Raw genomic sequence first — 27,162 nt, forward strand, 5'->3', positions numbered from 1 at the left:
TCTACTGCCTTTAAATATCATCTCACATTTCACCTTTGAGTTAACATTTACATCTCACATTGCTTTTCTGTCAAGTTGACCTGGAAAGTATATAGCTATATCTTTAAAGATAACACATAAGATAAGATAAGACTATAGAATAATATTATATCGTTATATCATAACCTCAAGTTATTCATTTCCATTTATTTGCAAATCACTGCCTATTATCTACATAATGTTTATATTCAAAGTGCAGTACTATTTCCAGAAAATGAGGTGCCTTCACGTGTGTGGACTTTATATTAGAATTTGTGTTTTGCGGGGAGTCTAATCATTTCAAATTTGTTGTGAAATATTAACACTTTAAGTTTAGTTTTTAATTGTATATAATTTCTGTTAATCCTCCTGAAACTCATGTACTTATGACTAATTTGTAATATTTTATTTATTTATTTTAAATGACATTAAAAACATCTGTAATGAGTTGTAATCAAATGTACATAATTTAAGCCACGCCTCTCTGTAGACATTATGGCCCCGCCCCCACCAGGACAGGCTTCGGTTTACGTTGGTTTACGGGGCGTTGTTTTCCGGTATTGAGTATCTAGATTTTCAGGTTATACAGGGAGTGGGCTGTGCGTGTGACTGCTGTACGTGGATGTGAGCGTGTCAGGGTGTTGCGTGTGCGTGTGTTTGTAAACGTTCACTGCTCGGATACTGTCACCGCTTTGCACCGCGGGCAGGCTCCGTGTTCCTACATGCAAGTTACTGTGGCAGCTCCACTATTCCTGCCCAGCAATGACCGAAAGCCCCGAGACCAAAGCAGCCGACGACGAAGTGTGTCGGCGGGTGAAGAACGGGCTGAAGCCGGAGAGAAACGGCTTGGCAAAGAGCCTCTACCCCCGCCCCTGCCATGAGCGGCCGCCCAAGAATCGCTGCCACACCGCCGAGGAGGAGGTGAGGCCCGGGATGGGACGGGGCGGATGGGTTGGTGAAGCCGGGGAAAGCATCCACTTTGTGGACTCGTGACACCGAAGGATGCCGTTAAATTCCTGTTATTATGATAAAGTCCTGTGGTGTTCGGGTATGACAGCTGACCGAGTCCTGCTGCTGACAGCAGTCTCACAGCATGCTGTCATCCAGTTCTGATGTTTCCCGGCTCCTGTACAAAGTAAACGCCGAACTCCATTTTTTAAAAGTCCACTTTAAAAAGTTTCAGCTTATTTGTCAGGTTAGATACCTCGTTAGAATGTGAATGCTGTTTTTTCTCAATGACTTACAGCAGCGTTTTAATTCCCCATTATAATATTTGCGCCAAGCAGACTTTTTATTTTTTAAACAAAGTCTAAACTTTGTGAATGGCTCATTGATGCTTTCCAACCCATTTTAAGAGGAGTCCAGGTTTGTGACTTTGATCAGAGGCTCAAACTGGGAATGGAATAACTCCAGACAATGTGAAACAAATCTAAAACTCATCCACTCAATTGATTGTTCTTTAGGGAGATTGTTGTGTTTATTTCGTGCAATATGTCAGCTTTTTCTTTCTGTTTTAGTTTTAAATCTCTTTCTTTGGTTCTGTTCATCTTGGCTGCACTTTTCTCTCACTTGCAAATGTTTGGCAGTAAAAGTCTGGAAACATTTCTCTTTCATGAAGTGGTTGGCTTCTATTTGCAATCCACACTGAAACTGTGATGAGTTAGTGATTAGGGAGACACTGAACCAGTGCACCTGTTCACTTCAAGCTGTCCACTGAGACTTGAGTGCATGCTGCAAAACAGCTCTTCCCAAATAGGCTAATGAAATTTCCACCCTTGGGTGCATCTTCTGTAGCTGGCCCAATTAATGGGCCTCCTCTGACTGATTAGGTGCTGCTACACACATTGGCATTGAAAATACAGAGAATTGTTTTCCCCCTGTTGTTTGAGTCAGATTAATATTTCTTGAGAGGAAAGTAATCCCAGTTTTCTCCAGCGTGTGGTTCTTAAGTAAAATAACGTGAAGCACGTTGCTGTTTATTATCTGATTATTCTAGTCACTAAACAATTTGGTGCAAATTGCACAGAGGGTTTCTGCCACACTTGCTTTTCAGGCTAAGAAACTGAGTGCCTGCTGACTAAACCTCAGCTGATTAGGGTTCATGCAGATGTCAGCGTTGCTATTCTGTAAGGAATTTGAGGGAAAGGCATGACCGGTCACATGCAATGCCTAATAGCCATGAGCGTGATAGGGAAGTGAACTGCACAGTGCCCATTAGGTTTCGTTGTCTATCAGATTACTTATCAAGATGTAGAAGAAAAAAACATTAGAAAGCGAATTCTATCTGCTCAAGTTTATCAACACAACCTTCTCCTCCCTTATTTGGCAGTCAAATCATCGCTCTCCCTGTTTACTTTCCTGAGTACAGAGCTGAACCAGAACTTAATAGTTTGGTCTTATCTTCCTTTTTCATACAGTCTGGCTTTGAATAAGTACCTCTAAGTGAACCATATAAATGTCAGCCAATAAAAACAAAAGTTTTTTGTAAATAAGACAAAGGAAGAGGCGAAGTATATTTTATGCACTATGACATGGAAGTTTATTCCTTTTAAAGTCTTAGTTAGGAAATGTTGTGAATCTCTTTTTAGGCTAGGTTTGCATAAATACAGATAGCAGCGGTTGGGTATCACTAACAAAATCCTGCGTAGTATGGCTTCAGCTACTGACTTTTTTTTTATTTTGAAGTAATCAAAGGATATTTTTCACTCAAAGGTTTCATATAAATTGGAAAATGGTGAAGAAATTGAATAAAATGTAGTTTAGCACCAGATATGACAAAGACAACTATATCTGAAGACCAGCAAATCAAGTTTGTGGATTTTTTTTTTTTTTAATTTTCAGCTCTTTGATGTTACACAGCACAAAATATCAGCCACTGCCATTATTAAGATACTAGCGGGCTAATTTCAGTCAAGAAGGTGGATAAATCGGTGCATCTCTACTCAAAATATATGTTTCATATCAGAGCACTCCCAGGTTAATTTCAGCTAGATCAGCAGATTTGTCAAACATATTGTTGCAGTTTGATTTCCTCATTTCTTTTCACTTTGTTTTTTACTGGCACTTTGGCTTTCAGAGTATCATCAGGTAGACACCATGCAAGCTAGCAACGCTGGTCTCGTATACTAACTGTCAAAAATGTAAGTCTGTTTACCAGCATCCATACAAACTGATGATAAAAAAACACCATTCACAATGAACAACACTGTGCAGAACTGAGTTAAAAAGACTTTCAAAGATAAAATTACAGTGACATGGCAGGGAAAGATGAGCCAATATGACAGGCAAACCTAATTCTGAAATAATTCAGTGGTAATTCTCCATATTAATGCAGACTGATATCTTATCAGTGAGGAAACTGTTCCACCATGGTAGCTAAGAGAAGCAGGGCTTTTTGCAGAAATAACCAATCAAACTGAAATAGGGACTCACTGCTGTCAGAGCTGCTCAGAATTTGTTTGATTTTACGACTTTGAAACACAGAGCGGAGGCTTCAAGCTCAGATCACAGCACATCACAGTGAACAAAAAGAGATGTTATCTCAATGTGGAACACATTATAAACATGCAATGAGAGCAACCTGCTACGTCAGTGACAGAAATGGCTGCATTCAACATTATGGAGTGTTAAAAGTGAAGCGACCTTTCTTTGTACTATAATTACAAAGTGTAGTGTATACGGTACCTGCGCTTTGCTTGTATGAACTCCTCTTGAAAACTGAAGCATTTTAAGCTCTTTTTCCTGCTTGACTCACCTCTGACCACATGCTCCCACTTACATTTAAAGTTGTTATTTTTTAAATGTGCTGTTTGAACGTGACAGATTCAAGTATAAACACAATTTTTCACAGCTTCTTACGCACCCATGCACATTGAAAGATGCTTTTTGCCACAAGATTATTATAATAGATTAAATTGGTTATTTTTATTCAGCAAAGTTTTGAATCAGTTGTCACATTTCATTGCATAACTTGTATGACCAAATGTAAACCATGGATGCTGTGGGCTGCAGTGTGAGCCTTGTTCTTTAGCTTGGACTTAAAAAAAATGTAACAGAACATTTCTTACGCAACGTCCTGTTACATTTACTGACAATAAACTACTTTAGTGAAGAAATTCAAACCGTTTTTTTTGTTTTGTTTTGGGTTTTTTTGCATTGGCTCCAATTATGCACAAGTAGTAGCACAGCGTGATGTGAAACATGCTAGTACTAAATATTGATAAGTCACATTGCTGCCACTTGCAACACAATCATCAGTATGCCAAACTTGTATATATTTTATTTAAAAAGGAATAATTCTACCAAAATTTCAGCATTTTTTTTGCACTTCTTTACCATTTTTCTCTGTTCAGCAATGCAGATGATAATGTTTCATGAGTCTTGAAGTTAATTTAGTGTTGAAAAATTGTTGTGATTGTATTGTTTGGATTGTTTTAAGTTATTTTGTGATTCCTAGTTTGCATAGCAGATATTATTTCATGTCTTTCATTAAAATAAGTAAACCACTTGCTTCAATTCTGTGCATTTTCTGATTTACATAGGTCTATGCAGCGTCATACAAAAGCAGGCTGTACAGCCGGCCCTTCATCGAGTACTTTGAAGAGACCCCCATGATGGTGGCTGTGCTCACATACATGGGCTACGGCATCCTGACCATCTTTGGCTACCTCCGTGACTTCCTTCGTCACTGGAAGATTGAAAGGTGCCACATCGCCAGAGAGAAAGAGGAGCAAAAGGTAAGATGAAAAACAAATGCAACAGTAAATTTGCAGGAACACAAAATCAATTGATCTAAAAGGTGGTAATCAAAGTTATGGCTCATGCTAAGAAATTCCAGATAAAGGCAGCAGTTGAGAAACTTGGTTGCCCTTTACCTAAACGCAGTAGCTGTAGCGTTATGATTGCTTTTGGCAGGGATTCATCTCGCATTTCAGGTGTTGAATGGTTCTTATCTGGGAGACTGAGCTCTAATTACATGTTGCCTGGTGACCAAATTGTTGCAGTGTTCGTGCGGGAACAGTAGTGATAACAAAAGGGGAGGGGAAAAAAAACCTTTTGTAGTTTCATTAATCAAAGTAAGCCAATGTGATATTTGCACACTACAAAGCAAGCATCCATCCCAATCACTAGAATCTGCAATGTAGGTTGTCATATTGCAAACATTTTAATCAGGATTGCTTGAAGCTTGGTGTTTTTTAAAGAAAGCAAGCATCAGTTGTTTGAAATGAACCTGTCAGCTGTAATTATGTCCAGCTATGGGAAACTTTACATAGAAATATTCTTTGTTGCCTTTAATCCAAAATAGTCTAGTGTGCATGCTTAAGATTGTATTTTTGTTAGAGGTGGAACATGTTTAGAATGTCTTCTGTGTCACTCACTTTGTTTCCAACATGTTATGTAATGTGTGAAAGTAAAGCCCATTGTTCTCAGAATTTAGTTATGTCAAGGAAAGGAAGCCTTTCGTGGGGAAATCATTAAATGGGCCAGAAAATATAGGACGGATGTTTTCCTCCATGAAACAAGGAATATCAGCTCCCTTGATCATGTGTGTTCTTTTAAATGTTGTTGTAATGCTTAAACTGGATGAGATTAAATTCTTTCCTTGTGAGCTTTTGAAGAAACTTGAAACTGTGAAGATCTAGATATCGTTACAGGAAATACCAGTGATGTAGGAGAAAATTCCTACATGTTGTGCTGCTTTTTACTTTCCTTTATTATCTACCTTTCCATCCATGTGTAGGATTTTGTACCACTCTACCAGGATTTTGAGAACTTTTACACCAGAAACCTTTATATGCGGATAAGAGACAACTGGAACAGGCCTATATGCAGCATCCCGGGAGCCAAGATGGATCTGATGGAACGAGCCACCTACGACTACAACTGGACTTTTGAGTGAGATTAATGTAGCTTTCATTCAAGAGCGCAAATATTGTTATCATTAAGCTAACCTTAAGGTTTTCAGGCACACAATAGCAATGGGAAGTATGCTTTATAACTACTATGTTACCAACATCACACAAAGTTGGTCAGGTTCCAGACGTCTCTCACTGCACACGGCTTTTTAAAAGCTCCCGCAGGCCTTTCCATTACCCCTGATTAAATAAAACACGAAAACTAATGTACAGTACAATACCACTAGACTGATAAATCAGCCAGGCCCATATCAGGTGACATTTGCTTAATGTATTTGCATAATAGACACGAAACTACCTTAACTGAGTTGTGGAATTCAAAAGATGCTGGAAACCTGCCTTTGAGATTCCTGACTGGTGTTGGCATGGTTTTCATAGAAATATTTCACCTGGACATTAATATTAATACACATCCCCAAAGTCTGATATGATGCGACTGTATGACTATAATAGGAGTTTTGGTTTGTGACTTGGTGCATTAATTCGAAACAGAATTCAAGATTTATAAGACCAGGTTGCTTTTCCTTTGAACTATCCTCTTTTGACAGAGTCTGTGCCCACTCCAGCCTTAGGTTTCTGTTGAATTTCTCTTTTTATCAGCACCAAGTAATAAAAGAAGCTGCTCACTGGAGGTTTGTTACTTGTGTTTTACACTGAAGGCTGTTGTGGTGAAAATCCTGTTTTAGCTGATTGGATAAGTGACTCAGAAGGTGTAGAGTTGTTCCTAATAAAGTTTATTTCTCTAGATCCTAATACAACTAGAGAAATCTTGGACACCTCTTGGACACATTTATTACAGCATTATATTGCATAGAGCAGGTACGATTCTCACCTTGTTTACCTCTGTGTTTAGTATGTAATTTCTATGAACAGACAGCTCCATGAGTACTCAGACAATGTAAACATGAGACAAGACCTTGATACCAGAAGCTTGTTGTTTAGAGTCCATTGACCACTAATCCTTAAGTAGGGTTTGGTTGCATGCACATGAACAGTTAAGGTGGACAGGGAAGGTTGGATTGCATTTTTAATTTGTCTCGTGGTGTGCTTTGGAAATCATCCTGTTGCTGCAAAAGAAAAAAAAATGCTATTTTCTGCTTGTCAGACTGTGTTACCTTTGGCCTTTTTGTAGGTTTAACTAAAGAAATGTGAACAAATTCTGTGGTTTTGCAGCACGGTGCTAATAACAAAGCTACAGTTTAATAGTTTAAAGTTGCCTCTTTGCCAAGTTGTCTCTTTGTGTAGACACTGGCTCATCCAGCGAGTTAGGTGCCTTTTTATGCTTAAGTGTTTATATTTCAGTGTTAAGTGGCTTAACAAAGAAGGCATGTGTCTGAAAATGTTCAGGTACAAAGACTGGACTGAAAATAAAAACCATTTAAAAACCTTCAGGAAGCCTGGAGAATTGTTCCTCAAGACAACTTTAAAAATTGCACGTCATTCTGGTTCCTGGCTGCAAAATATAAAAACATGTTGAATGGCTCTAAGACTTTAGTGCAGAATTGTATATGTAGCCGTTTTGTCTTTTTCTTTAATCTTGCTTATGCATTTCAATGATGCTGTGGTTCAGTCATCCTGCAAGCTAATTCAGATCTAGAATAGAATATTTTCTGATGTAAATGTAGTCTCAGAGGTGTCGGTTTAAATTTATCGAGGTTTGAAATGCAAATCGGGCTAATATTTAACCTCTGATAAACCCAGTGGACCCAAATCTAGTTTCCTTTTTATGTGATTTATGTGACTGATGGTGCGAACAGATAGTTTTTGTTTCTGTATTATATGTATACTTTATATTATGAAGGTGATAACCCCAGAATGAACAGTCATGTAGGCGTTCATCTCATATTAAAATCGGTCCAACTTAGGATCAGTAATGTTTGTGAAGTCAGACAAAACACACAAGTGAGAAGATGTGGGAGAGACAGAGATCAGAAAGATTGGAAAAACAAAGAGCACGCTGATGCTATCCAACCTTCCAGTCTTGTTTTTAATTACTTCTACCAATCATTACTATTAATTATACCAATCTGTTTCCCAAATCATTAGTTTCTTCTCATTGATTGTTTCCTGTGTCTGTTTATCTTCTCCTCTCACCCTCTCTTGCAGATACACGGGTCGGGTAGTGCAGGATGTGATTAACTTGGGCTCGTATAATTACCTCGGCTTCGCTGAGAATACAGGTCCATGTGCTGACTCCGCAGCTGAAGTCACCATGAAGTACGGTGTTGGAGTTGCGAGCACGAGGCAGGAATTTGGTACAAACACATGGCAAAACACAGACACACCCGCTACCTTTGCTATCACTACTGGGTCTTAAATGGCAAGAATGTGCACAGCTGAACTCACCTCGGTAAACAAAGTGTCATAAACCAGTTAGTTTAGTAAATCCGTTGGAATTAGTATGATGATCATCTGTGCGCGGTGTTTGAGCCAATTGCAAATTACTGTGACTTTTCGGTCTTTAATTTATTTGAAAGCATTTCTAAAGTGTCACTGGCCACTTTCTAAAGTACATTTTAGGCATTAGTCTGGTGTTGGAGCACCTTTAACCTTTAGAAAGGTTTTAATTTTTCTTGGCATAGATTCAGCAAGATGCTGGAAACATTCAAACACATCTATGATGCAGATCTCTCCCTTGGTTGTAACGAGTAGTTATTTGAGTTACTGTTGCCTTCTTATCAGCTTGAAGCATGCTCCTCTAACTTCTGACAAACCACAACCAGTGAACTGCTGCTCTCATTGGATATTTCCTCTTGTTGTGTGGGAAAATTCCAGTAAATTAGCAGGTTCTGAAATGCATCGGACACCATGCCACATTCAAAGTCACTGAACTCACCTTTCTTCCCCATTCTAATGCTCATTTTATCTTGACTATGTTTACATGCTTAGGCATGTAAACAACATTAGGACATTATTAACATTAACATTATTAGGCATGTGTTAATGCTGCCATTTAAATAACTGATTTAATATAGTTGAACACATCCCTAATAAAGTGGCTGGTGAGTGTAGATGGCTGTAATGCTTATGTACATTACAGGATTAGATGTCCAACATATTATATTGTTTGTTGAAAAATATTAAGTCATAATTGACCACTTAATTAGAGCTTGGATCTTGGATTTGTACAAATACTGGAAATGGAGCGAAACACAAAATATAACAGTTACTGCTTAATGTTGTAAACATGTTGTATCCTGTTTGTTTAATTCATACAAAAGCAAAGAGACAATATTTTAAGTTTTTGTAACCTCACAGGATGTGAAGAAGTCTGTGCCCCTATGTGGGAAATACTACATGTATCATAATAAAATCCACAACTTGATGTCTTTACACTTGGATGTTATATGAACTGGACAAACAAGATATATCATGTGAACTTTAAGTATCTGAGTATCGGCAAGTTCCCTTTTTTAACTCCCCAGACAGAAGCGCAAATTGATTGGAGCAGAATGTGATCAGTGCAGGTTGTCAGTCAGCACGATTATGCAAAAAATCTCAAGGTGACGATGATTAAACTTGGTGGAGAGGAGAAGCAGGGGCAAAGGAGGAAGCTGTTATACTTGGTGAATATCTATCTCACCATCTTAACCGTGAATTAGGGAATTGGCTTTGGCGGTGGATCCTTGAGTTCTCTTGTTTTATTTAACTTAAACAAAGCTGGGGTAGCTGTTTCCCTCCATTTCCAGTCTTTATGCTTATTTTATTGATCTTCTGTGGTATCATCTCCCAGCGGAAGCAAGTAAATTTTAATACTAAAAAAAATCTGTCAGTTTTAGAACTTCAAGGTATTCAGTGGTATCCGTTTATTTTAAGCTCCCATGTTTTTTGTGGGTTTTTTCTTTTAATTCATGTATTTATTTATTTTTTGTTCCTCAGGTAACCTGGACAGACACGAGGAGATGGAGAAACAGGTGGCTAGGTTCCTGGGTGTGGAATCAGCCATGGCGTTCGGCATGGGATTTGCAACTAACTCAATGAACATACCAGCACTCGTTGGCAAGGTAAGACCCCAAGTGACACATGGGACAAGGCTGAGCTTATTTCCAGCAAGATATCCTGGATGTTCATGGGTCTTTTCTAAGTATGTTTACTTAATAGTACACTATTGTAGGTCACCAGTTACACCAAGCACATTATCTTATATCAGGAAGAAACACTTGCTGGTGACTGGCTGGCTGTGTGTGTTAAAGTGAAAAAGGAACAAACTAAGGAAGTGAAAGCCAACAGTGGTGAGACTGCTAAAGACTTCTGCTCTAATAAAATGATTCAGGCCTGCTGTTATAAAGGCGTAGGGTTAGACTCAGGCAGCGAGGTATGAAACAATGCAGTTCTACAAAGCAAGCTGCATTCTCAGTGTAATTCTCTCAGCAAAGGTCGTTCTGTATAATTGTAAAAAAGGATTCTCCACCCTCTTACAAAACTCACCAGCCAATAAAAACAATGTTGGCTAAAAAACATACCGGTCCATCCAAATCCTATATGTATGAAATATTAATGCTAATTAATCTTCTGCAGGGTTGTCTAATCCTGAGTGATGAGCTGAACCATGCCTCTCTGGTCCTGGGAGCCAGACTATCTGGGTCCACCATCAGAGTCTTTAAACACAACAGTGAGTCTCCTATTGGTTCCTATCCATCTGCCTCCTATTTGCATTTATTCCCATGCATTAGCCATGTCGTGAAACTTCCATTGCTTCTTAAGGTCTGTAATTATAGCACTTTTTATTAGTTTGATTGTCTGATCTAATGTTTGCCAGCTTTAAAACTACGTCATTATACAAGCATTATAATATATCATACAAAGGAAGACCACTGCTAAAACCACAGCTTTCATTTTGAATGTTAACACTTCAGATTTATTTTTTTTCCTGTCAGATATGCAGAGCCTTGAAAAACTGTTGAGAGAAGCCATCGTTCATGGCCAACCCAGGACTCACAGGCCATGGAAGAAGATCCTAATAGTGGTTGAAGGCATTTACAGGTACTGCTTTGATTTCCTGTATATGTCATACATGACTTCATGGGGAAAATAAATATTTAGAACTTTTCAGTCTGTTAGATGTGCGTATTTAATCTATTGGGAGTAAATTTAAATCTTGTCTTTGGTAGGAGAAAGTCTCAGCGCTGACTTTATACAATTTTTGCAACTGTACTGAAAGTGTCTTTGGCCTTATGCAGTAGGAAAAAAAGGAGTTGCCCACTTTTAAAATTCCCTTTATTTTCCTTCCTAGTTTCAAGTTGAGCAAGACCTAAAAACTTTATTGCATAAGCAGCAATTCCATCTGTGGCCAATGCCCCTAGCTGGATTATTAAGAGTGATCGTTGATGTATTTCTGGTGCAAAGACGTACAAGCCATTAAGCACATGCAAGAACAGGTTCAGCTTCCTCTGATGGTTCAGTCAGGTGAGAATGTGTCAGTGCTTAGTTAGCTAACCTGATTCTGTCTGACAGGGTGCTACAAAAAGCATTTGCAACGTGCAAGACAGTTTCTGCTGTCTTTTTTTGTTTTTTAATAAGTTTATCTTTTTTTATTTGAGTCAAAAGTCATTTCAGCTGTTTATTCTATGTTGACAGCTGTTTGATGGATAGTCTCTGGTGCAAAAGCTGAATTTGTTGGGAAAAACAAAGCTGTAACATCTCAGGAGATGTAATGCACCTTCCCCTCTGCCTGTTTCCTCCCTGCAGCATGGAGGGCAGCATAGTGCGCCTGCCAGAAGTGATTGCCTTAAAGAAGCGCTACCGGGCCTACCTTTACTTAGATGAAGCCCACAGTATAGGGGCCCTGGGTCCAAGAGGAAGAGGTGTGGTGGATTACTTTGGCCTCGACCCATGTGACGTGGACGTCATGATGGGCACTTTTACCAAAAGCTTTGGTGCTGCAGGTGGATACATCGCAGGGAAAAGGGTGAGCTTTATCTCTTTGTTTATTTTTTATTTTTTGAAGGAAAAGAAAGGGGGGGAAAAAGAGTGCATTTTCTAGCATAACATCAGTTTAAACTCACTCATAGTTTTTCAAGAGTGCACTGATGCATGGACTCTCTAAGCGTCACTTGTTACAGAAACGAGTGCTAGTCATTACAACAGTGCGTGTTGCATTCTTGACATTTCAGCACGACACCCATCAAAACTTAGCAAAGCTTGCTTATCAAGATGGTTATCAAGATAAGACACTTTGTCTAAATCATCATGTAGTGGCGTCTTAGAACTGCCGAAGCCCTCAAGCAGAACAAAGGAGTCGGAGAAAATTGGTCATGAATCACTTAGGAATGTGTTAACAGGTTACAGGATGTAGCTCACATTATGCTTTTAATGACTTTCATATCCTTCTAAAAATGTAACGGGCAGATTGACAGGTTTGAGAGCGCAAAGCGAAATTCAGTTCTCACTTTGTGCTTATCAGACTGTTGAGGTTTTTAATGTAAATCTGGTGCTTCTAAAAATAAAAAAAACATTTTCACACATTCATGAAAGAGGGAAGCAACAAGCAACGTTTTGAGGGACTGAGACTGCAGCTGTTCATGCGTATCTGCTTATGTCTTCTGTGTGTCTCCTGGGTTTAGGAGCTCATCGAATACCTGCGCTCCCATTCCCACAGTGCGGTCTACGCCACCTCCATGTCTCCTCCTGTGGTGGAGCAAATCATCACTTCTATGAAGTGCATTATGGGAGAGGATGGCACAACAATAGGTAAGCCTCAGTCCAGATTGTTCACTTTTTTATATGTGAGAAAACTGCATTTCAAGATAAAGTGTAAAAATGTTTTGCTTTTAAGATAAGATAAGATGACCTTTATTAGTCCCACAGGTGGGAAATTTGTTTCGTTACAGCAAAAGTGCAAAGTTATGTAGCAGAAATTAGAAAACACTGGAATCCAATAAAATACTATATATATATATATATATATATATATATATATATATATATATATATATATATATATATATATATATATATATATATATATATATATATATATATATATATATATATATATATATATATATATATATATATATATATATATATATATATATATATATATATATATATAAATAAAAAATATGAGTCATTATGTTGGATGTTGAGACAAATCCCACTTTCCACTTACATATAGTGCACTTCACATGCACTGCAGTCCATAGGCACACAAAGATGTTATGTTGAGGTCAGAAAATGTCCTCTACAGATCGATCAAAGAGTGATAAACAACTAAACTCTGCAGCAACGTCAAACTACAAAACATTTTTGGATTAAAATTGTAAATCATGCAGAGTTAAACGGCCAGTTTCAGCAAACTTCAGGCTGTTCTTGCATATTTACTATAGTGCATAATGGTGCAGGTCCTTGGTTATTTGTTTTCTTGCATTGCGTTTATAATTTGGTTACGTCTCCACTTCTGATGATTTTATGTCAGAAATAGTTGTTGTAATTGTTATGATGGGCCACCAGGTGTCACTGCAAAGTTAAGAATCGTAGGACTGGATCCAGCATCTGGTTTTTTTCATCAGATGTTATATAAAGAAAAGGAGTAGAAGGGGAAAAAAGAAGGATGTGCAGTTATAAATATGTATGTATTTTGTTTTTATAATGGTTACTTGATTTAAAGAGGGTAAGGAATATTTTATGATGATCTGTGTTTATAGACAAGAGGCAATTCTATCTCCTCTACATGGATTGTTTAATCTAACCTCAACCATTTTGCTAGAACAGTTCAAGATGTCGCTAAGCGAAATCTAAAGTCCACAGTACACAGTTTGATTCAAATGTAGACGTGCAGAACGTTTCTTTTTCATCTTTGGAAAGCATCATTAAGTGCTCATTTTATTTTTTGCACTTCAGGAAAGTCAGATTTAGTAAAGAATAAACAGCCCTCGGTAAGAGAATCACCTTTGTGTAGTTCTAAAATTGAGTTGCAGTCAGTTGCAACCAGTGACTGACAAAATGTGGATGTAAAGAAAAATTATTAAAAACCCACAAGACAAAATCAATCCAGACGAAAATAAATATGGGTAGTTGATACAAGCATGACACAATTTAAATAATGCAAATGCAGATTTAAACCAAACAAACCCGTTATTATAAACAAATCGTAAAAAAACTTGTTTGGTTACAAACCCAGAACAACGATAAAAACAAAAACATTTAACTGATAAAGCAGTAAATGAAGCCAGGCTTCATTAATGAGTTTGCTATATCCAGTGAGTGTGAGTAACAAATTACACTAAGCAGAGATGAGTGGATATCACAGCCCTCTGTGAATATTCACATATTGTCCATTAACTCATCAGCATGTGATGACTTGTGTGTCTAACACGTTAAAGTGGCAAAGCAAACGGCTGTCATCACACTGCAAAAAACAAAACCTAGATGATTAAATATAGAATATTTTAGAACGCGGGACATCCGTGACATCCGCTTCCTATCAACTCTCATGTCTCCAAATTTCTTCATCATCCTTAGGCAGTGAGCGTGTGCAGCAGCTGGCAGAGAACACGGTCTATTTCCGCAAGAGGCTTCGAGAAATGGGCTTCATCATCTACGGCAACAACGACTCTCCCGTCGTACCCATGATGCTCTACATGCCCGCCAAGATAGGGTGAGCCTCCATCTTTGCTGTTTACTACTGCTCTGATTGCTGGAACTCTTAATTGAAGCCTTTAGATCAATACAGTGTGATCAATTAGATCATTTGTTGATGGGTATTGGGTTTTTTTTCCCCTGAAATATTATTAAGGTAACAAGTTTAAAAACTCTGTTATAGCAGTGGACAGTAGACAGTGTCCCAACGTCACATCACAAGAGCTCATGGTGTTAAACTGACTGCAGAAACTGAGTCTAGGTGCACACATGCTTCTTTAGTATCAGTACAAGGACTGTACCTCTGCAGCTTTAATTAATCCTGCTGTAAATATCAAGCAAAACACTGGGACCAAAGCAGGTTTGGGACCATTCCTTTTTTCTTCTAATGAAGAATTTTTCTGTCTTGGTAAAGCTTCTGCAGACATGTTTTCATAGAAGACTTTACCCATCTTTTTTTGTCTGTCATACTCTTTATTAAACCTCTACGGTTATTTTTGCTATTCAGTTTTTTCAATTCAATTCAGTTTTATTTATACTGCACCAAATCACAACAACAGTCGCCTCAAGGCGCTTTATGTTATATGGTAGACCCTACAATAATACGTGCAGAGAAAAAACCAACAATCATATGACCCCCTATGAGCAAGCACTTTGGCGACAGTGAGAAGGAAAAACTCCCTTTTAACAGGAAGAAACCTCCAGCAGAACCAGGCTCAGGGAGGGGTGGGGCCATCTGCCCTGACCAGTTGGGGTGAGAGAAGGAAGACAGGATAAAGACATGCAGTGGAAGAGAGCCAGTGATTAATAACAAGTATGATTCAGTACACAGAGGTCTATTAACACATAGTGAGTGAGAAAGGTGACTGAAGAAGAAACACTCAATGCTGGGAATCCCCCAGCAGCCTACACCTATTGCAGCATAACTAAGGGAGGATTCAGGGTCACCTGATCCAGCCAGCTTTGTCTCTCCCACCAGAGCGTTTGGCAGGGAGATGCTGAAGAGGAACATTGGCGTCGTGGTCGTGGGTTTCCCTGCTACACCCATCATCGAGTCGCGAGCACGCTTCTGCATCTCTGCCGGCCACTCGAAAAACATGCTCGACCAGGTAAACACACACTTAAAAATATCTTAACATGTGTTTAGTATTCAGCATGTCTAATTTAGCACATTCTAGATACGATATTCTTTTATGGTAATACTGATAGGTAAAAGTCGACAATGATTTCTCAAAATGGGACAATTTCTTTCTTTTTTCGGTCTTTAAGACCAAGAAGAAGAAGCTGTTACACACCACTGTGTGTCATTAAATCCTGCTAAATAATGACCACTAAAAATACTGTTCTGCTCTGTTCTGATGTCTCAAACATGGCAGTTAATTGGATGTAATATTCTGCAGCTTGTACTTAGTATGCAAAAGCTGTCATATTTTTTTTTTCTTTAAAGAAAGACTGCAGCACCTACAGCTGCAGATGTATTGATCTTGACTAGTCTTGCGTATCCACTTCTCACTGTCCACATAGGCAAACGGTCAGGCTGAAGCCATTGCATTTCAGTGAAAAACATTCCCCGAATTCCTCTAATTACTCAGAATTGTTAGACCCGAGTCTCTCTGAACTAAGCTCACTGGTGTTTTGCTAAGTGTACTTCCACAGGGGTTATGGCTAATTACTGGGCCTGCACACAGATCAGGTTTTTGTCAAAGTTTTTCCAGCATGTAGCTTGTTAGCTAGATTTGCCGGCAGGAGTTCACAAGGACGAGAAGGGTGCAATTACTAATAGTCTACCAGTGGCAGGCTTATCTGAGTGGTGCTGGCTGCTACTAGCCAGGCCTGATTTGTTTAGTTATACTCTCTAAAGTTTGTTCATTCCTGTTTCACAGCAGTGTAATGACCTTTGAGCTGTTTGAATCTAAGTGGAGAGATCAAGTTGACATTAAATAAAGTGGAGCAGTCTAACAGGGGCAAACACTGTCTGCAATTTGAGGGACGCTGATATGATCTCTTTTGACCTCAAATGTCTACCTTTGCAGGATGCCTTGAGTAACTTACAGCATGCTGAGTCCCTTGCAGCTTAATGTCTGACATCCCATTGCCAGAAATCCATCAAAGGACAAGAATGCCTCACTGGGATTTAGAGAGTGTCAGGAAAAGTCTCCCAGAAGAGGCTCCATATAAAAATAAAGTGTCAGCCGTATCACTCTGCAGGTTAACGTACTGTTTGTTCCCTGTGTTTTGAGTGTAGACCTCAACATTGCTCTTTGTGTTGGCCTGTGTAAGCGCAGACAGTTCAGCTTTGATTACAACACATCTAAAACCGCCCACTCTTCACAGCGAGGGCTCTTCTGCGTCGCTGAAATGAGCTCACTGCAGACCTGTTTGCTCTTCACTACGGGCCACCGTCTTAGATCCTCCACGGTTCTTTTCTTATTTTGACACTAATGTAAATCATCTCACACAGAGGTTGAGCTTTCTCCTGTGCTTCCTGTCTAATTTGTGTAGCTCAGTTGGCGCAGATACAAACTGTGTCTCCAGGAAGTTTTGTATATCCAGGGTTATGTTATCTCTTCCTATTATTCTCGGTGCACTTCAAAAAATTGAACAAAATAAGCTGAAGACAAGGAGTGGGAGTACTGTACCGTAGTGCTTTTATCTGTCATGGTGTAAAATCTGTCTCCGTTAGCCGTCTTCTCTGTATTATTCTCATGCACTTTGAAGTGTCATCTTGGTTTGTGTGTTTCTTTTATCTGCTGGCGAGCTTTCAGAGTATTATCTTTTCACTCTCTCACACCCACACTTACATCCCGACCTAAATCTTTTTATTGCCATCATTATTTCATTCTACTGACCGCAATAATCTGTCAACCTTAAATGTCAGGTTATAACTAATGTATCTGAAAATGTGGAGACGGTTACAAAATTGTCCACCTAGTGTTGATTTGGAGGAGCTACTTTGACATCTGATGGCTCAAAATGTTAAAAGAATCAGAGGTAGAATAGTGATTGATTCTTCCATGAAATATATATATATATATTTTTTTTTTATTTCATTTTATTTTTTTAGTCTACCTGAAAAGCCTTACTTGATTAAGGAGATGAACCAACTTAATATTTGGCCGAAATGACACAGAAAGATACTTTATTGCAGTCAAATCATGAGTATTGCTGGACAGGCTGGCAATAAAGCATTTCAGTTCCTTTTATACTTTAAGATGTGATACAAAGCCCATCTGTCATCCGCACAAAGCTTTACCATAAACAGAAGGTATATATTGCTTTACTGGCAACCTACACACATTGAAACATTGAAAAACTCCTCAAGCCCCATAGCTATGCTACATAAATAGTCACTTATCCAAAGTTGCATAAGTCCAGGAATTGGTGAATAAACATCTGGTATAACGGGAACAATGTACTCCACGCATGTTGCGCACTGCTGGCACGGTCTCTGCGCACACAAAATCTGCGTTGCGCACAAAAAAATCTAACCTGAATTGAAATTAAAATTAATACTTTAACAATTCTGTTTTTGCAGTGTTAGTCAGTAAGTGACTGGCTGCTCCTGTATGGGATTAGAACGATGCCACCTTATCCCATAGTTCAGCCAATAATGCGTATTGTATTGCATATTATACGTAATACGTAGCCAATCAACGTCGTTGACAGGCTATGTGTGGACGTCATAGCCTGTCATAGCCTGGTATAAAGTCCACAAAAAGTGTGGACTTTATACCAGTTTTTAAATTGTGTTGATAGGCCACGTAAAACCAGAGTTATGATAAAAATATTTGCAATGTTTGGTTTTCTTCCTGAATACTATCCTTGTTTATATTTACTGCGGGAAGAAACGGTAAAAACGGCGTTTTATAAGAAAAAAAACTTGAAAGCACTCTCCGCCTGTGAGCAAAAACAAACCCCCACCCCCTCTCACTTTCCTATTCGTCCAAAAATGTACCATGTCGACCAATCAAAAAATCATACGGCACGTGGCATCTAGTTGTTAAGAAACGGGAGGAAGTTTTAGGAGTGATGGCGGTGCTTTGAGATGTGAGAGATTTGCGATGTTTAGCGCAAATCTTGTGTGGTTAGTGTGTAGTGTAGTCAATAGTTTTGTTGTGTGTGTCAGAACAATGAGGCGACTGCTGAATGTTACAGGTGTTACAGAAGTGATACATCTCCTGTTGTCAGGCCTGCAGGTATCAGGCTGTTGTTCTCCTTTATCTCATAGTGGACAGAAATTATTTTTTGGAGTGGCACAAATAATTTGTGTGGCATCAGATTTGATGCAGAACAGCTGATTGTTCTGTAAATAGTTTGAGATGTTTATTTTAAAAAAAAAAAACGCCTTGGTTGCATTAAAAAAATAGCTGCAAAAAACTTTGTTGTTTGCATAACTTTTTTGAAAACGTAACTATATAATTAATATAATTAATTGCCCAGCATTGGTCATTATATACTGTATTTTGCAGACAGAGAGTTACAGGACTCTCTCCCAGACCACAGACTCATACTCATAATAAGTCAGAGCTTTATAAAAAAAATAAAAATAAACAAAATTTAAAAAAAAAAAAAAAAAAAAAAAAAAAGAAAGTTGGGTTTTCGAAATTGGAGTTCAAGTTATTTTTACTTCCAATAGTGTTAACATACTACACAGGTCAATGACTAGATTTTTTTTTTACATTTTCATTGTAAATGGGCTAAAGCAGTTAATTAAAAGTAGTCTAAAATAAATGTAAACACTGCAATTTGATTATTTTAATAAACCCTGTAACTTGGATGGATTTGATGCTGGCGTGACTGATGTTTAATGTTCATGTTTAATGCGTCTGATGTCGCTCACAGTGGTCCAAGGGATCGCTCAGGGAGTTAGTGTGTTCGCTCAGACACGTGAAAAATTAGAGGGAACATTGCTCCAGAGCTCTAATTTCAGAACAAAAACTCGTTGTATAAGGTTTTGACGCACTGGGAGAAACCTAACTTTACTCTGAATTTTTGGAAATTCTCCGCTCTTTTTTTTTTTTTTTTCCTTGTATTTCTTTTCCAGCCTGTTATTTTATTATTTCCGGTTAATGTCACCAGTGTGAGATGTGAGACGATAAATCTCGTTTCCTATTTCAGAAAAGCAGCTGTGTGCTGCAGGACTGAGGGATTTAACAAATAGCTGGTGAACAAAATGTAGCATTTGCAATCTTGAGAGAGAAATATTAATTTTAAAAAGGAAACTGTAGATTCATAAAAACGGGAGTCCAGATTTATGCCAATTAATCCATTAATGTGCTGTTGAGCTGACAGTATTGAATCTTAAAACTTTTTAAAAGGTTGTTTATTCTGCAGCTTGTTGCTCTGACCTCAAGTGAGCAGAAATCTACTGATGAAGCTTAAAGTTAAAACTGATGAAACAAACATGCATGATGCAACAAAGCAAAACCACATTAAAATTTAAAGACTCATTTCAGCAATATATACTCATCCCTACATTGTGTAATTATTGTCGACCTTACGCTATAACAGCTTGAACTGTAGAGCACTTCAGTTGCATTAACCAGAGCTCATGCACTCAGAGGCTGAATATGTCCCCCTTGGTTGAAGAGCTTTGGATAGAATGAAGATTTGCTGCTGTTTGGAAGACGTGTCTCTATGAACTCATCACTTTGCTCTAACACCCAGGTAATAGAAGTGAAAAATGTAAAAGTTCAAACCAGAGATCTTTCCTGCTTCGGCCCCAGTTTGCAATTTGGTTTTACGAGGCTGGTGTCTCTGCATCTGTAAACGTCCTCGCTCTTCATGTTGGCCTTCAGACTGACAGCATTTTTATGTTCTTCTTCATTGTATAAATGTCTCCACAGGCGCTGAACGTCATCAGTGAGGTTGGAGACCTCCTTCAGCTCAAGTACTCCCGTCACAGACTGCAGCCGTCTTCTGCTCGGCCTTTTGATGATGATGTGTATGAGGACATTGACGACTGATGAATCACTCTGCTGCTTAAGTGGCATGAACCAGAACAACCCCGGAAAATACAGAGCGGGTCGGTCAAGATGGATCACAAGTCTTCCTTAAGGAGCGACATGTGCGTACGTGCCCCCTGCCATCATGTTGCCAACACGTAACCTCCCCAGACGAAAGCAAAACGCTTAAAAATACCCTCAGATTTTACTTTGCCTTACTACACATGCAGAGATTGTGAACATTGAAAATGGCACCTCTGCTTCTTCCTGTGTCTTTTTTCACTTCTTTTTTTTTTTTTTTTAAGATTTTTTGTTTGTTTGGTTGTGTCTTTAGTATTTGTGGTTTTGGCCTTTGTTAAGCTTGTAATTACAGATCCAGTGTGCACGTCATCTTTTTGTTTTTTCTTCTTTTATGACATGAATCTAACATAAATCGAAAATGTAAGGAGACTAATAAGGAGAACATCGTTACCATCTATCAATGAACGGTCCTTTCTTCCACTCCTTTGAAAGGAGCAGTTATTGCCATAAGTAGAAATCACTAGATGCATTTCCACAAGACCTAATTTGTCACCACCAGGAGCCTGTTAGCATGCAAACATGACTTTTTTCTTTTAAAGCCAGTTCCTTCCGTTTTTTTCGAGTACTGTAACAGGGAATCTGTCAGTTTAGAGCTAATTACCTGACAGCTTTCCATTAAAAAAAAAAAAAAAGAAAGAATGTTTTGATCAATTTATTGCTATTATTTAGAAGATTAGATGGACAAAGTCAGCCTCAAGTCTTAAAGCTAGGCTCACCTTTTACTAACTTTCACTTCATATTTTTCCTGCTGCATAGCATAGATCTCCGTATCTGAATTTAAGCAACAAAGCAGATGAGCACATTTCCCAAAATCCCAAATACTGTCTTTTATTTATCTCCAGCAAAGTTAAATATCTGTCTTCAGTAGTAAGATGAAGGTATTGCCATAATTTCGCGTTTAAAAATCACGTTTGGCACTGTTCTACTGACCCAGAGCTGATCTAAGTGGAGGCAAATAAAATTCTCAAAGTGAATAGAACAGATTATCTGTGATGTTTGTATGTGTGAGGAAATGTTCCTGAATGGGCCGCATGGCTCAAAAGAGTAAATGATTAATATCCTGTTCAAGGCTTCAGTAAAAATCACAAGTCAAAATAGAAATCAAAAACTAATTACTCTTCCAAACATTAGATTTTATCTTTTTTTCAGTAATGAAATGATTGCAATGATATTACATGTTGTTTTTCATTTGGTTTTACAGAGGACCTGCTCTCTGTATTGTTACTGTTAAACTCTTATAGAGTAGTTTTGCATTATTCACAGTTCAAAATAATTTTTATTTATGTGATACTGAGCCTTGGAGCCGCCTCTCAATTCATCTCAATTTGTTAGAAAATGACCCATTTTAGCACCCTTTCATTGAAACTGCCTTTCTTCTGATTGGTCACACCTCCCTAAGTGTTTGCTGATAACAAGTGGGCGTGGTTTCTTCACTCAGCGCGACACTAGTGATGATTATAACAAAGACATCTTCTCTAAATGAGACAAGGAGTAGAAAATGCTGTTGATAACTGAACATTCAGAGCAGTCTAACGCTGAGGTTTTGGCTCACAGAGATGACGTTTACATTCACTGACCTTTTTAGTTGAAACTTTGGGTAGAATTATTATAAATATCCACTGCTGTAGCTATTTTATATATACAAAAAAAAGGAAAAGCTTAAACGCGCCGCTTTAAGTGAATAACACTTTTATAATAATCAGGTTTCTGTTGCAAAACTATAAACATGATTTCTTTCATTGACAGAACTACCACTTTCCATTTCAGAAAAAAAAAACATTTAAAAAGCCATGTTGAGATTTAAACACACTCGAGTGCTGCTATTGGGGAAAAAAAAAGAAAAAGAAAAAATGGAAATTTAACCCTAAAACATAATACACATTATACTGTTACAAAGTCAGCGTCTTTTCCCCCCACCAGGACCAGAATTACTGGGACTGTGTTTGTCCCCTGTTTGTTACGGGGTGGTTCCTCTTAAGTCACGTGAGGAGGTTCAAACTGAAGAATATCTATTAGCGCGGGTAAACTAGTGTGGACAGGATCCAGCTCTTTGCTGCTTTGTGCCTGATAATTGTTTTATTGCCTTGAAAAACAAAATGCTTTCTTTGTGCTGGGACTAATGAGTCAATAATGATGTTAACAGTCTTCTTAGGATAGGCGAGTGTGTTTTGCCTTTACGTTCTTCCACATAAACAGCAGCTGTATTTGGAAATGTGGGCATTTACATTGTACTACTGAGCTTTGGGACAGCAGCACTCCTTAGTGAAGGCAGCTCATGTCCCACGTGTATATGCTACCGCTTGCATGTGTGCACACTGACGAGTGCTGTGCAAGCGCTCGTCCTTCATACTAATGCACGCACAGGAAGAATTCATCCCAGAAGCAAAGTGAAACACTGTTGTTGTTTTTTTGTAACCTACTACGTTCTGTCTTCATGTCTTTCTGGGCTTTCTGGGTTGGGGTTTTTTGTTTAGTTTTTTTTTTTTTGGTCCATCTTTGCTGGTCTTCTGATGTGTAGTGTGAGGTAGTTGTGTAACACGTCTTATGTAATCCATTTGGCTTCCTTTCTGCAGAAAATGGATCACAGATGATCGTTCGTGAGCTGAAAGTTTGGTTGCAATGTTGTTCATACAAATACAGAATGTATCTATGTATTTTTAATTATGAACCAAGAGAAGCTGTACCGTTATACTCACAGCAAATATTTAAACATATGTTTACATTATGTAAAGATTTTATGTCCTGACATTTTAATAATGAGTTTCTGAACATTAATTAGATCAGTTTCCCTTCAGTTCATTGGTACTTCTCAGTAGTCCTCTGCAAAGACGGCATCTGGTTTCAACCATAAAATCCACTTTATTTAGAAAAAACTACATAAAAGCAAAATAACCTCTTTGTTTTTATTCTTTGTTTTGGTAAAACGGCATGAAATGCTGTTCTGGATGATGGCTCGCTACAAAGTTTATATTGTTTCATTAAAAATTAGCTGTTGGGACAATTTTGTTTATTATGTAGCAAGCAGGAAGGTGTGTGTGTGTGTGTCGTTACCACACATCAGAGATCGTTGTTCTCTGATATAAAGTAGTGCCTTTGAAGCAGATTTTTTTTCTAAGAATTCTGGTTCTAGTGTCATAACTTCAGTTGTTCATCTTTGAACATCTTAATTGTTCTCTTCAACTACTTAGTCTTCAGCAGTACTCAACTGTATAATTAGCACTGTGTGATATCCATGTTAACTAATTTCTCTGCATTTCATCATAGAAAATGCACTATTTCAACATCGGTAAAATATTAAAACGTAATGTTTCACCCTTGTCAGTTACACGAGTAGATGAATAAAAGAGTTTAAAATATTTGGATTTTTCTTCATTTTTTTTTTATACCCCAATGTAGTGTGTCATGATTGTGTATTAATTTGGAGGGCAGACTTTTTGTTTTTTTTATTTTTTTAAGTGTTTTTGTCAATAGTTCTGCAGGTTTCCTGAAAACCTTTTAAGTTGTTCTTTTGGACACTGGTGGCTTTTTCACTCATTTTCAGTCCTAGTGCTTGACCATTTTCAGAAGAGCATTTTGTTTAAGCCACTTAACCCATTCCAGTTTTTCTTTTTGTCAGATTAGCAAAAAACAATGCCAAAGACAACTGTTTGACAGGCATAACAATAGTATTCTTTGCAGTAACAAAGTGATTACCAATGTGTTTTTAGTCCAAATCCTGGTGTATTTCAGCATGATTTGCAGTGCAAATTTGAGGAAGTTGGTAGTGGCAGGGTTAAAAATGACCTCCAGTCAATGGTGTGTATCTAGAAGTCTGAAAGCAAAGACTGGATACAGGAGCTGATGCATCTGATCCTTCAGTTGATCAATCTGTTATTGACTGAAGCCTTATCAGAAATCGTCTCAGTGGAAGGTTGGCTGTCAAGATGCTAGTCTTAAGGAAGGGAGACAAGTTAGTTTATTAAAACTACCCCATCAGGAGACAAACATCACTGATGAGTTGGTGGCCAGTGAAGTGAAACAGAGATTGAGCAGCCTTTACTGCCTAGAAGTAAGAAGTAAACTGCATCAAGTGCTGATCTTCCTTTGTGAGCAAATCAATAACAGTAGGCTGCAACTAAGAAAGCAGAGCATGCAAGTATTATCTGCGCCAAATAGCAAATCCATTCTTGCAAATGGGGTCAACAGGAAATCATTTGACCTTACAACATCAAGTGAAAGTCAGTGTTGTTACTTAAATGTACACCCGACCTCATCACATGGACTGCAGCAACAAACACACCACACCGCTTTGCAAAATCTCTAGTAGTCAGCAATCAAAAATCAAATTAAAGCATGAGAATCAGCCATAGTAGCATACCAACCAAAACATCCAAGCTGCCAACAAAGAGGGAACCAACCTACAACCAAATTCACGCCAATTCAAAGCTCAGTCAATGTTGTCTACACCAAAGCTGCCAGACCAAACTACCAAATTTAAAACATAATATTATTCAAGTCATACCAGTTACACTTGTGGCACAGTTATGCCACAACCAATTGTGAAAACTCAAGCCATGTGTTTCATAAGGCCACAAACCACAAGAAAATGATTTCAACCACATTTTCTGCCAGACTAAAGAGAAAGCACGCTCCTCTGTTGAGGTCAGCAACTTAAGCCTATTAAAGGGGATGCATGGCTCATGAAGCTAAACTCATCCCAAAATACAGGTGTTTAATGGCCAGGCAAAATGGAGACTATTGTTGTTCTCCTCCAGCATAAACCACAGAACAGCTCAACCTTAATGTAACCAATCCAAATGTTATCTTATGCGGAACTTATTAAGATATTGGTCACAGTGCTGAATACCATACCTTCAGGCTGTACTCAAAAAGCGGAACAGCTTTAAGCTATGTTAGCAAACAAGTTAGCACTGACCCAAACTTTAACCTTACCAATGGATTGAACATCTCCCATTTGTCACAACCTCACTCAAAGTGGGTGACAAAGGGCAATTTCCCATAGTTCACATAAAAACCTGTCATAACATAACCAAGTGGCAATTTGGGTGCTTCCAGGAAGGGTAGAGTAGAGACTGGATAGTACATCTAGACCAGCTTTTATAGCCTGGAAGACCCATGTGAGCTGCATTAGCTGACTATCCTCTCATGCCGGCCAATCACCAATAAAAGCAGGTCAGGACTTTCTTGATAGTGGGAAGGTCATCACAAGTCACACATTAGAAATAACAAAATGACATTAGCTCACAGTAATGTATTTGTTATTTGATTCCTAATGACCAGCTGCTGTTTGTTTCTTCATTCCCCCAGGTGAACAGTTAGAGCCCATATTTACAAAAGGTCCTGTTCAGGTGCAAAAAGAAACTATTTGGAAAACTTTGTGCCAGACCCACAGTATGCTGGTGGGTGAAATGGCCTTTGAATAATGCATTTTGCTTGCAGTTAAACTTCATCATAACCTCATCTTTTTAAGTTACCAGCTGTTTGTGAGGTGATTGTTTCACAACCTTTGGAATACTCTTAAATAGTTGGGGGACATTTTAACAGGGATGATGTCATGGATGACACAGGAGGCACGCAAAAAGCTAAAAGTACGGAATGCTGCTTTTAAGTCTAGTGATGAGGCTGTGTTCAAGACAGTTAGAGCCAGCCTGAACCGTGCATTTATGCTGGAAGGTTCAGTTTCTTCTGTGACCCTATAACACCAGGTGCATGTGGCAGGAGATTCAAGCAATAATAGCTTATAAGGCTACTCCTACACTGTATGACAACAACCCACACCTCCTCAACGACCTCAACAAAATTTTCTGTAGATTTGCAACAGACAAGATCCCTGCAATTAAAGCCAGTCTTCACACAGATGAGAAAGCGCTGAATCTCAATGCGGCTGATGTCTGGAAAACACTGGGGAAAGTGAATGTACGGAAAACATTCCAGGATGGGTACTGTTGGAATTTATTTTTATCTTTAAGGCTAATATCTCATAATTAGTATCACATATTTGTGTTTTGTCCTTTGTTGCACACAGTGTAATGTAAGAGTTTTGGAAGTAGACTTTTACTCTGATACTAACAGAGACAACACTTCCTCACAACCCCCTCACAGGAATGTGGCCTTGATCATAAATCTGCTGTTATGGTATGCACTCTACACCCCTTCTTTAACTCTACGGGCCTGACCGGAGGACAAAACGTGGTTTCATCGTAACAGGAGTGTTGCCTGCAAAAGGGCGTCCCCAAATAAGGAGAAGTCCAGAAAGCTGCAGAGCTGGTGATTGGCCGTGAGCTGGTATCAGACCTAAGGCCACCCTCAGCTCTTTCGACCAATCATGTCAACATTCAGTTTCTGTGACCAGCAGTAAAAAGTGTATACTGCCTGGGTGCGGCAGCCTTTGACTCTGAGCCTGAGAGAGGCGGTCCACAACGCCATGTAAAACTAATTTGAAATTTTAAATGTTTTATTAATTAACTGTGAAAACTTATAATTGGAGCATATTTGTCTTGTCTCTCGTAATAAAAACCCCAACAGTACTCAGGGAATGTGGTAACCAGCTAGCACACGTCCTTAGAGATATCTTTAACAACTCCTTGGAGCAGACTGTGGTTCCATCATGTTTCAAGTCTGCC

At 38.5% G+C, this 27,162-nt stretch overlaps 1 protein-coding gene across 1 annotated transcript; it reads left to right on the plus strand.

The window, feature by feature from the left end:
• The first annotated feature begins 551 nt into the window (after nucleotides 1-551).
• On the plus strand, nucleotides 552-23,878 carry LOC134646034 (serine palmitoyltransferase 2-like). Its single transcript, XM_063499703.1, has 12 exons — nucleotides 552-939; nucleotides 4,560-4,754; nucleotides 5,759-5,913; nucleotides 8,040-8,188; nucleotides 9,813-9,937; nucleotides 10,452-10,545; nucleotides 10,811-10,916; nucleotides 11,622-11,841; nucleotides 12,497-12,623; nucleotides 14,397-14,532; nucleotides 15,493-15,622; nucleotides 20,360-23,878. The coding sequence occupies exons 1-12, from the start codon at nucleotides 781-783 to the stop codon at nucleotides 20,477-20,479; spliced, it is 1,716 nt and encodes a 571-aa protein (XP_063355773.1). The 5' UTR covers nucleotides 552-780; the 3' UTR covers nucleotides 20,480-23,878.
• The last annotated feature ends 3,284 nt before the right edge of the window (nucleotides 23,879-27,162 follow it).

Source organism: Pelmatolapia mariae, linkage group LG16_19 (genome assembly GCF_036321145.2).
Source record: "Pelmatolapia mariae isolate MD_Pm_ZW linkage group LG16_19, Pm_UMD_F_2, whole genome shotgun sequence".
NCBI lineage: Eukaryota > Metazoa > Chordata > Actinopteri > Cichliformes > Cichlidae > Pelmatolapia > Pelmatolapia mariae.